Here is an 11107-nt window from a genome sequence, read left to right as displayed (position 1 = left end):
ATCGTGGCTTAATCACCCGTCCGGCCCCTGATCAGTTTCATGGTCCGGTCCCTGGTCCAGTCTCTGTTCCCGTCTCTTGGCTCCAGGTTTTTTCACTTTGCTGTGAATTCTCTCGTGTTTCCTCAGGGTGCTCTTTTCCAGGAACCTTTTTCCACACATTGAGCAACTGAATGGTTTCTCTCCTGTGTGAATTTTCTCGTGAGCCCTCAGATTGCTCTTCTCAGTAAAACTTCTGCCACACGTCCCGCAGCTGAACGGTTTTTCACCCGAATGGATTTTCTCGTGTTTCCTCAGATAACGATCATGAGTGAAGCCTTTGCCACAATCAGAGCAACTGAACGGTTTCTCTCCAGAGTGAATCTTTTCATGAATCCTCATATAGCGCTCATGGGTAAACCCTTTACCACAGAAGGGGCAACTGAATGGTTTCTCTTCAGAATGAATCTTTTCATGCGACCTCAGGTTGCTCTTCTCGGCAAAACTTTTTCTACAAACCAGACAACTGTATGGTTTTTCCCCAGTGTGTGTTTTCTCATGTGACTTCAGATGGTACTCACGGGAAAACCTTTTACCGCACTCGGAGCAGCTAAATGGTTTCTCCCCCGTGTGAATTTTCTCGTGTGACCTTAGATTGCACTCATGTCGAAAGGTTTTGCCGCACTCTGAGCAACTGTAGGGTCTCTCTCCACTGTGGATTTTCTCATGGGCCTTGAGAGTGCTCATCTGGACAAAGCTTTTACCACACTCAGCACAACTGAATGGTTTCTCTCCTGTGTGAATTCTCACATGCTTTTTGAGTGTGCTCTTTTGGTTAAAGAATTTTCCACAGTAGGAGCAACCAAATGGTTTTTCTTCACCTCGGAACAGTTTATTTTTCGCTGTTTTTTTCCCCGGCCGTCCGTGGGTTTTCCCACAGTCGTCGGTACTACGGTCGGTCTCTGAAGAACATCCAGCCTCCTCTTCACTGACGTGTCCGTCGTCCGCGTTCTCCTCGATCTGATGTTGATAAAGAAGCCACGAGCGCTCTGGTTTCTCCTCCTCCTCCTCCTCGTCGTCTTCGTCTTCTTCACTCTTCACAGTCACAGCGATGATCTGTCCTTCCTCTTGTTTGATGGAAACTTCCTCCACCTCCTCTTTGATGTGGGGGCGCTGTGGTTTCTCCTGGACTCCACTGGGAGCCCACGCCTGCTCCTCTTTAATCTTCATCAGCTCCTGGTCTCCTGTCAGACAGAGCAGAAAGAATAAATAATAAAAAGTTAAGAGTTTAAAAATACAATTTCCTTTTTAAATATATATATATATATATTTAATATTTTTAAATTTTATTTTTGTGTGTGTGTCTCTTGTAACTTCGCCTGTTTGCCCCTCTATTCTCTATTCTCGTTCCGCTTTTGCCCACACCAACATGGCGGCGCTGTTGACATGTCTCTACTCAGGCCTCGGCGGCTGACGTCAGTCTACAGCAGCTGTTAGCTTGGTTGTGTTAGCATGCTAGTTGGGGTGTGCTGTCGAAGCCGCGGTCGTGAGCAGAGACCGACCTGCTGAGTGACGCCGGCCTCGGGGATCCAGCTGGGCATCGAGCAGCCCCCCCTGTCGGCAGATCTTCAGCTCCGATCGCTGCGCTCTGACTTCGTGCTCCGCTGGAGACTCCTCGTTACGACCCTCCATCTTCTCAGCGGCTGCTAGCAGCCGTTAGCCGCTGTTAGCCTCCTCCTTCGGCTGATGTGTTAGAGTCAATAAATAGACGCTTCAGCGCCTCCTACTGGACGAAATCGGTTAACAGAAAACTTAAAAAAGGAAAATATTTGAAAACTATTTTATTTTACGTAAACAGAGCGTTAAACCATTAGCGACGTCACCATTACGCGGTAGAACTAGAATAGATTAGTTACTAGATTTAAAAAAATAACTAAAAAACACCAAATGACTCGACCGTTTAAAAACAACAGACTGGGTCAAAATCCCTCCACAAACACGGACTACGGCTAATCCTCCAGGAGAGGAAAAAAAACAACAACTGATATTTCACTGAATAATCTCATTATTATCACAAAATCTGACTGACCAATGAACTCTCCTCAGGTGAAACTGTTCACGTCTACAGAGGAACTCCACTGCTCTGAGTTCAGTCCTGATGATTTGATGAATGTGGTTTCATTTATTTATTTTATGCTCTGTTTAAAAATCAACAAAAAAACAAAGAAACTTTATCGTAGTTTTTACTGCAGTTGACTTCAGGATCAATAACCTCCAACTTTACATGATGCTAACACGTCAACAAGATGCTAACACGTCAATATGATGCTAACACGTCAATACAGGATCAATAACTTTACATGATGCTAACACGTCAACAAGATGCTAACACGCTGTAACAAAGTAACAGTCCTTGTGTACTAATAATAGTACTAGTACTAATACTACGATGAATGTGTACAATGAAGTAAAATAAGACTTTAAGAACCAGTCAGATCTTTGAACGACTGCTCGTCTTTGTTCTTCATGGTGGAGGTCGTTGACCTTGACCTTCAGCTGTGACCCGTCTGGTAAGTACCAGAGTGGATCCCTGTGATGTCATCCTGAGTCACGTGATTGGACCAGAGCCGACTAAGAGGATTGCTGAGCTGCTGCACATTTGTTGACTAAGAAGAAGAAACGGCGTCGCTGCTGCTGCTGCTGACTTTGTTCTGTGATTTGATTGGTCGACGAACTGACTCTCTGATTGACAGATGAGGCTGACGGTACCGCTGCTGATCGGCTGCTTCTGTCTGTTCACGGTCCGCTGCAGTCTGCCCGAGGTCACGCCTGCGACTCGTCTGCTTCTGGTACAGTGGCACAGGTGCATGCTGGGAAAGAACAAACCTTTTCAGTAGTGAAACACATGTTTTTTCCCGCAGACGGACGCGTCCGTGGTCTCTGGTTCAAACGCCAACATGCCCGACGTCCATCGACTTCCTGGACTTTGTCGACGTTTGAAGCGGCGACGAATCTCTGTTCTGGTAAAACATCGACGGTTTTCAAATATAAGTCTGAGACGAGACGAAATGAACAGATTATTATTAAAAAAACTTCAGTTTTGACAAAGTGTAAGAAAAGGGTTAAATGATTTGACCAGGTCAGAAAAACAGTTAACAAGGTCGAAAAGGTCAACAAAAATGGCCGACGTCCAAAGAAAATCAACTGGGAGTTTGGATTTAATTTCCTAAAGGTTGGATGGCTCCCCCTGCTGGTGAAGCCGCTGACGACGATCGTTTTCTTCCTGTTCTCAGTGTAACATGAAGAAGTTCTGCTGGAGGGGGCGCAGTCGCCACAGCCAGGCCGGTCACGTGTGTCGGTGTCCACGTGGCTCAAGGTGTTCGCGCTTTTTCGTCCACAGTCTCTGAAGCAAAGACTTTCCTTTGGAAAAGACAATATGGCGCCACCTAGTGGGTGGTATACAAAGTCCAAATACTGCTCCACTCAAACTAAACAAATGTGTTTGATGTAAACATAAAAAGATGATAAAAGTCCCGTGTCTAATATTTTCATTTCAGTTAAACCTCATGGTTCAATAAAAACATTTTTCCTCTTTTTGAAGTGGTTTAAAAGTCATTGTCAGAGTTTTCTTTTTATTTAAATTCACTTGAATCAAATTGATGTAAAATGTCATTTTATTTTGACGTCCAGGAAACATTTCTTCCACGAATCTTCTTCTAAAAACGTTTTTCCGTGTCGTGTTTTTGATAAGACACCTGTAATAAACACGGAACGTGCGTCAGCGGCGTCACGCCGTGATGACGTTGATGTTGACATTGAGTTCCAACTCACCGGAGGTGACGTGTTTGAGTTTCAGAATCTAAGGTAGAGAAATGTTGCGTTCAAAGTAGCCTCGTTACTTTCGATTAAACTAATTTTGAATTAAATACAATGTTATAACACATTTAATTACAAATCAAGGTAAGAATTTACTTAAAAAACAATCGTTTGTTTACAGCTCATCGGTGCATCATCGATCATGTCAAACGTGTGACGTGTGCTTTTGTTTTGGAAAGCTTACCGGAAGTGTTTAAACGTCACTCCCCGTTTGCCTGTTTTCAGATCGAGTTCTGTTCCAGAAGCCGCTGTGGGTTTGACTCCTTCTCAGTTTTGCTGGTAAATAAAAAGCTCGACTCTTTCTGTTTCAGCTCAAATGACAAATCACTCAACTTTCTGTATCACCATAGAAAATGGCGCCTCTTTGTTTGTTTTCTGTGCTGCAGCTAACACGGCTAACATTAGCCTGTGTTCTGATGTCGTTAGTGCGGTACGTAGCTTTAGCACGGAGTTTTCAACAGTTAAACACTTAAATGGATACTTGGTCAGTAACCGTAACTAATAACCGACAACCGAGATGATGTTTGGAGATGAAACGTCCGCGGCATCTGTTGATTAAAAGCAGTTTAATGTGAAAATACATCGATGCTAGCGCAGCCTCCTCTAAACTGACATCGGCTAACGTTAGTATTGTTGTGTGAACGTGTTCGAAACACGTTGTCGATTATTTAGTCGATATCTGGTGATTCCTTTGAACAATTAAACCCACATTTACACTTTTACTTATGTCCAAATGAAGACGTTTTTTCTTTGATTCCTCTTCGTTGTCAAATCCCAGACTTTACAGAATCACAACGTCACATCACATGTTTACAAAGGAAAACTAGAGTGTATTTCCGGTCCGTGTCAAACATTCATCCGGTCATTGATTTATTTATGAGTGATTAACTAATATCTGTAGATGTTTTTTCACAGTGTGACGTAACTGTTGCTGTTGTTCTTGTGGACCGAGGTCCGTTCTGCTCATCAGTCCGGCTGGTCTCAGACATGGACAGGGTCTGAGGAGGTTCTAAAGACCTGATCTAGAACCCCGGCAGTAACGTCAGCGTGGCCGTGGCGGTGGGCGTGTCCTGTTGTAGAAATAGACCAATGGAGAGCGACTGTCGGATCCCTGTGGCCTGTTGTCGTCCTCGAGTCCTGCTGCTCCACGCTCTCTTCTGGGGTCTGGTTTCTCTCAGGTCAGAGTTCAGGAGCGACGGCCGCTCATACATTTGGAATCAAGTCCATGATTGGAAGAATGCAAATCCATATATATATATGTATAACACACTGGGTTTAATGATGTGGTGGTTTCAGGGTGTTTGGAGCCGCCCTGTTGAGTGAAGAGAAAACTACAGGTACAAATACTTCAGAATTAAAAAGTAACATAAAGAATGTTCTCCAACAGTTGACCATCTTTGACCTCTGACCTTTTTGTACCTTTTCAGCAGTGAAGTCGTTGGCTGCCCCCTGCTGGCTGCTGGAGGACTTTGTTATCACAACTGCATGTGCACGGTGCAATGCTTTTCAGACAGTGAGTGTTTCATACGCTGCGTGTCACACACTCTGTGGACTGGTGTGGTGACTGAGTGTGTGTGTGTGTGTGTGTTGTAGAAGTCCTGGTTAGCCTGCGTACAAACGGGCTACGTGGAGAGAGTGAACTGCACCAAATCAAACAGAGACGAGTACAAAAGGTGAGGCTGCTGACATCACTGCTGACATCACTGTTTTACTATATGAACATGGTTGATTGTGGTGTGTCTACTAAGAGCGCCCTCTACCTGCTGGACTCAGTCTAACTCAGTGGGTGGACGACCGTGGACTAACGTCTCCTCTCTGTCCGTCAGCTGTCGCTCTGCCCTGATGGAGGAACATCTCTTCTGGAAGTTTGAGGCCAGCGTGCTGTCCCTCACCGTCCTCTTTGCCATCCTGGTGGTCGTCCGTCAGCGGTGGTTGGACCGTCAGGCTTCTGAAAAGGTCCGACGGCAGATCGAGTCCATCTGAGAGGACGGAGACTCTGGAACCAGAGCAGGACCAGCTTTGGAGTTTTTATCCTGCTGTACTTTTTCACCAAGACTGGATTTAAACCACTAACCCTGGTCCTGGTACTAGTCCTGGTCCTGGTACTAGTCCTGGTCCTGGTACTAGTCCTGGTCACTAGTCCTGGTGTCCTGGTACTAGTCCTGGTCCTGGTACTAGTCCTGGTGTTTTGTTTTTCAAACTGAACTTTTATTTAACAGGAGAAGAAAAAAACGTGGAACTAATAGTTTTAAAGGCAGTGTTGGAGAGTCTACGTCCACGTGACGTTGTCGTCCAACAGTCGTCGGTTGTAGTGTCAACAGCGCCACCCCAGACTTCAGCTGGAAACAGCAGGTCATGTGATCATACCTGTTTGGTCTGAAGGACGTGATGACAGATGGTTTGTGGGTAAATGAGTCCCGACTCCACTTTGTTTCTTGTCCATCACAGTGGGACACAGATGCTGTCGTCTGATTGGTCAGTTCACTGCAGCTGCTAAAAAGTATTCCTTCTTCACGGGATTAGATTTTGTGTCAGAACTTTATATTTCATTGAAACATTTTACTGTAAAAGTTTGTTTTTTTTCTGGGAAAATAAACGATGAAGACGATGAATTCAAGATCAAAGCGTTTCCTTTGATTTGACTGAAAACAGTGAAGAAAAGTTCTCTCAAAAATATTCCTACAGAAAAGATCCCAAAACCACGATTAATTAGTCAGTTAATTGGTGCTAAAATAAAATCCACATCTTGACATGTGAAAAGTTGAACTAAAAGCGTGTTAAAAAAGAAATCGGTCAGAAAATGTGACAAAATATCTTAAGACATGGAACTGTGTAGAAGTTGTGACAAAAACATTTTGTTTGTGAAAATTGTACAAAAAAAAACCTGCTCTGACTTTAATTAAAAAATCCAAAAAAATAAAAATGTCTAAAAATCCCTGCCAGTACACTGTAACATGTGACCGTGGGTAGAATTTAAACAAAAATGATCAAACGATCAGCACAGTGTGACTGAAAATATCTTAAAAACAACATAAACCACTGACCACAGTAACAAACTGCACGAACGAGTTCCTGGAAAAGATCAATAACATTCTACTAATTCGCCTCGATATGGGTAGAAATCTGAAAAAAAGTGGCGGAAGGTCCCAGCTGGAATTTACGCTATTGTCCAGGTGGCGGCGCTGCAGCCTTGTCAAACTACTTGAATTGACGTAAACACGACAGCAGAAGGAGACGTCATAGGAAAAATGGCGGAAGCGGTGACGGCGTCTGGAGCAGCGGCTTCTGAAGTAAACATCGGTTCAAAGTCTGCAGACTCCGCCATGGTTTATCTACAGGACGAGGTGACTGTGACGTCACTGTTTATACAATGTATTCAACCAACAGAAAATGTAAAGACACCGAGTCTGGAAACGATGTCTGCTCAGCTGTTAGCCTTAGCTTCCGTTAGCCTTAGCGTCTGTCAAAACACCGACTTCCGGTTCAGTGAGGATGCTAAAACATATTTTCGTCATTGTTATATCTTAGTGACGTCATAAGAACATTATAATTGATCTCTCCGCCAAAGATTTTGTTTTTTCTTCATATTCGCGGTGATCGAGAAAAAAAACAAACAAGGTTTGAAATGTTTCAAACGTCCGATCACGTCGGTCTGAGGTGTTAGTGGTTCAGTCAAAGGTATCGTGAGAAGGCACGTGGTTTGATGTTTGACGAGATCCAGTTTTCACACGCACTCTGACCCTGACGTGACACTTGAACACCGACGTGTCTCCGCAGAAACCAGAGGCGGACATGGCCGAGCTGAACCTGGGAGAACTGGACCTCACCACGGACGAGTACATCCTGGACGAAGTGGACGGTAAGAGCCAGGCCACACACGCATCTCACTGTGTGCGCCCCCTACTGTACAATTGTGAGACGTGTTGCAGGGGAGTTCCTGTTGAAGTGTGTTGAACAGTAACATGTCACCACAGCGCCACCTGCCGTTCAGGTCGACGCTCTCTGAACAGTTTTGTCTTCTTCAGTCCACATCCAGGCCAACTTAGAAGACGAGCTGGTGAAGGAGGCGCTGAAGACGGTGAGCGCGCGCACACGTCAAACCGACTTCTCGTAAGAAGTGACGGTGGCTGTAACAAATGCTGCTGTGTTTCCAGGGCGTGGACCTGCGGCAGTACTCCAAACAGGTGGAGGTGGAGCTGCAGAAGATCGAGCAGGCCTCCATCAGAGACTGTATCCTCCCTGTCTGTGGGGGGAGGGGGGTCACCTGGTACCACCTGGTGACACCTGGTGTCACCTCGTACCACCTGGTGTCACCTAGTACCACCTGGGGTCACCTGGGGTCACCTGGGGTCACCTGGTGTGAGCTGGTGTCACCTGGTACCACCTGGTACTGTGCTGCTGGTTTTCCTGAGCTGCGTTCAGACATCAAGGAGAGTCAGAACATCGCTCTGCTGCACCACCAGATCACAGCCTGTGACTCCATCCTGGAGGTCAGAGCTGGTACTGCTACTGGTACTGGTACTGGTACTGGTACTGGTACTACACACTGTACGGCTCTGTGTTTCCCTCAGCTGAGAGGAAACCAACAGAGCTAACGTCCTAGCGCCACATTACTAACAAACCACTGAGCATTCTGGGAGTTCCCAGTGTCATGATGCACCTCCTCCTGTCTCTCCTCCTGTCTCTCCTCCTCAGCGTATGGAGGGCATGCTGAGCGGCTTCCAGAGCGACCTGTCGTCCATCAGCAGTGAGATCCAGACGCTGCAGCAGCAGTCGGTCAGCATGAACGTCCGTCTGAAGAACCGACAGGCCGTCCGCAGCCACCTGAGTCAGCTGGTGGACGAGCTGATGGTCCCCGAGGCCATGATCTCGTAAGACCGCCGGCCGCGCACACGCACGCTCCCGCGCACGCTCCCGCCTGGGTCTGACCGTGTCTCCTCCGCAGCGTCGTCCTGGAGAGTCCGGTGACGGAGCAGGAGTTCGTGGAGCAGCTTCACGAGCTCAACAACAAGATCAACTTCGCCAAGGAGCTGAGCTTCAGAGAGACGCTGGCGTGCTCCGACATCCAGGACATCGTGGACCGCCTCAAGATCAAGGTGAGGACGGGGGAGGACGGGGGAGCGGGCTGATCCAGACTGAGATGTTTCTGCTCCTCAGGCCGTGTCCAAGATCAGAGAGTTCATCCTCCAGAAGATCTACTCCTTCAGGAAGCCCATGACCAACTACCAGATCCCTCAGAACACTCTGCTGAAGTACAGGTGGGTCCATCTGCTGCACCTCCTGCTGCACCTCCTGCTGCACCTCCTGCTGCACCTCCTGCTGCACCTCCTCTCTGCTTCTCCTGCTGCAGGTTCTTCTACCAGTTCCTGTTGGCCAACGAGCGGACGGTGGCCAAGGAGATCAGGGACGAGTACGTGGACACCATGAGCAAGATCTACTTCAGTTACTTCAAGTCCTACAGCAGCCGCCTGCTGAAGGTCCAGGTGGGTCATCAGGTCATCAGGTCATCAGGTCACATGACCACCACGGTCACATGACCACAGAGGCTCAGGTGTCACCCGTTTGTGTCTCCCGCAGTACGAGGAGGTGGCAGATAAAGACGACCTGATGGGAGTGGAGGACACGGCCAAGAAAGATATCCTTCACTGACACAAAGTGGCCACAGGAGGCAGCGGTGGACCAACAGCTCCTCCTGTTCTGTCGACAAATGTATTTTTAGATCCTGAGCTGGAACACTGGGTGGTACGGTACGGTACGGTCCAGCTCCTGGGTGTGTTCCTTTATCAGCCACAGTGATCAGGTCATGTGACTCCATGTCTCTTCTGTGACATCATCATCCTCCTCCTGGTTCTCCTCCTCCTGGTTCTCCTCCTCCTGGTTCTCCTCCTCCTGGTTCTCCTCCTCCTGGTTCTCCTCCTCCTGGTTCTCCTCCTCCTGGTTCTCCTCCTCCTGGTTCTCCTCCTCCTGGTTCTCCTCCTCCTGGTTCTCCTCCTCCTGGTTCTCCTCCTCCTGGTTCTCCTCCTCCTGGTTCTCCTCCTCCTGGTTCTCCTCCTCCTGGTTCTCCTCCTCCTGGTTCTCCTCCTCCTGGTTCTCCTCCTCCTGGTTCTCCTCCTCCTGGTTCTCCTCCTCCTGGTTCTCCTCCTCCTGGTTCTCCTCCTCCTGGTTCTCCTCCTCCTGGTTCTCCTCCTCCTGGTTCTCCTCCTCCTGGTTCTCCTCCTCCTGGTTCTCCTCCTCCTGGTTCTCCTCCTCCTGGTTCTCCTCCTCCTGGTTCTCCTCCTCCTGGTTCTCCTCCTCCTGGTTCTCCTCCTCCTGGTTCTCCTCCTCCTGGTTCTCCTCCTCCTGGTTCTCCTCCTCCTGGTTCTCCTCCTCCTGGTTCTCCTCCTCCTGGTTCTCCTCCTCCTGGTTCTCCTCCTCCTGGTTCTCCTCCTCCTGGTTCTCCTCCTCCTGGTTCTCCTCCTCCTGGTTCTCCTCCTCCTGGTTCTCCTCCTCCTGGTTCTCCTCCTCCTGGTTCTCCTCCTCCTGGTTCTCCTCCTCCTGGTTCTCCTCCTCCTGGTTCTCCTCCTCCTGGTTCTCCTCCTCCTGGTTCTCCTCCTCCTGGTTCTCCTCCTCCTGGTTCTCCTCCTCCTGGTTCTCCTCCTCCTGGTTCTCCTCCTCCTGGTTCTCCTCCTCCTGGTTCTCCTCCTCCTGGTTCTCCTCCTCCTGGTTCTCCTCCTCCTGGTTCTCCTCCTCCTGGTTCTCCTCCTCCTGGTTCTCCTCCTCCTGGTTCTCCTCCTCCTGGTTCTCCTCCTCCTGGTTCTCCTCCTCCTGGTTCTCCTCCTCCTGGTTCTCCTCCTCCTGGTTCTCCTCCTCCTGGTTCTCCTCCTCCTGGTTCTCCTCCTCCTGGTTCTCCTCCTCCTGGTTCTCCTCCTCCTGGTTCTCCTCCTCCTGGTTCTCCTCCTCCTGGTTCTCCTCCTCCTGGTTCTCCTCCTCCTGGTTCTCCTCCTCCTGGTTCTCCTCCTCCTGGTTCTCCTCCTCCTGGTTCTCCTCCTCCTGGTTCTCCTCCTCCTGGTTCTCCTCCTCCTGGTTCTCCTCCTCCTGGTTCTCCTCCTCCTGGTTCTCCTCCTCCTGGTTCTCCTCCTCCTGGTTCTCCTCCTCCTGGTTCTCCTCCTCCTGGTTCTCCTCCTCCTGGTTCTCCTCCTCCTGGTTCTCCTCCTCCTGGTTCTCCTCCTCCTGGTTCTCCTCCTCCTGGTTCTCCTCCTCCTGGTTCTCCTCCTCC

The 11107-nt window shown here is 48.6% G+C and overlaps 3 protein-coding genes across 4 annotated transcripts in view; 2 read left to right on the top strand and 1 right to left on the bottom strand.

Annotated features, from left to right (window-relative positions):
• Nucleotides 1-12: 12 nt before the first annotated feature.
• On the bottom strand, nt 13-2318 carry LOC103393802 (gastrula zinc finger protein XlCGF52.1-like). The gene is made up of 2 exons (XM_008330891.2): nt 1539-2318; nt 13-1220 (listed from the first exon to the last, which is right to left on the bottom strand). Exons 1-2 carry the CDS (start codon nt 1666-1668, stop codon nt 13-15), a joined length of 1338 nt encoding a protein of 445 aa, XP_008329113.1. The 5' UTR covers nt 1669-2318.
• A 1676-nt stretch (nt 2319-3994) lies between these two features.
• jtb (jumping translocation breakpoint) lies at nt 3995-6471 on the top strand. Of its 2 annotated transcripts, none has more exons than XM_008330809.3 (6): nt 3995-4131; nt 4805-5030; nt 5149-5189; nt 5280-5365; nt 5446-5525; nt 5679-6471. In XM_008330809.3, exons 2-6 carry the CDS (start codon nt 4942-4944, stop codon nt 5833-5835), a joined length of 453 nt encoding a protein of 150 aa, XP_008329031.1. In that variant the 5' UTR covers nt 3995-4131; nt 4805-4941; the 3' UTR covers nt 5836-6471. The 2 variants fall into 2 exon arrangements, with proteins under 2 accessions (XP_008329031.1, XP_008329030.1); XM_008330808.3 differs by having other exon boundaries at nt 4038-4131; nt 4768-5030.
• A 573-nt stretch (nt 6472-7044) lies between these two features.
• vps52 (VPS52 subunit of GARP complex) overlaps nt 7045-11107 on the top strand; it is a 9178-nt gene continuing 5115 nt past the window's right edge. The window contains exons 1-10 of the mRNA XM_008330812.3: nt 7045-7196; nt 7630-7711; nt 7878-7930; nt 8007-8082; nt 8275-8342; nt 8548-8723; nt 8798-8948; nt 9010-9110; nt 9203-9335; nt 9430-9487. Of these exons, the coding sequence (XP_008329034.1) occupies nt 7101-7196; nt 7630-7711; nt 7878-7930; nt 8007-8082; nt 8275-8342; nt 8548-8723; nt 8798-8948; nt 9010-9110; nt 9203-9335; nt 9430-9487 (994 nt within the window). The 5' untranslated portion in view covers nt 7045-7100. The remainder of the gene's footprint in view (nt 7197-7629; nt 7712-7877; nt 7931-8006; nt 8083-8274; nt 8343-8547; nt 8724-8797; nt 8949-9009; nt 9111-9202; nt 9336-9429; nt 9488-11107) is intronic.

This window comes from Cynoglossus semilaevis, chromosome 18, assembly GCF_000523025.1.
Source record: "Cynoglossus semilaevis isolate Cse_v1.0 chromosome 18, Cse_v1.0, whole genome shotgun sequence".
Lineage (NCBI taxonomy): Eukaryota > Metazoa > Chordata > Actinopteri > Pleuronectiformes > Cynoglossidae > Cynoglossus > Cynoglossus semilaevis.
This window is presented reverse-complemented; position numbering and strand designations above follow the sequence as displayed.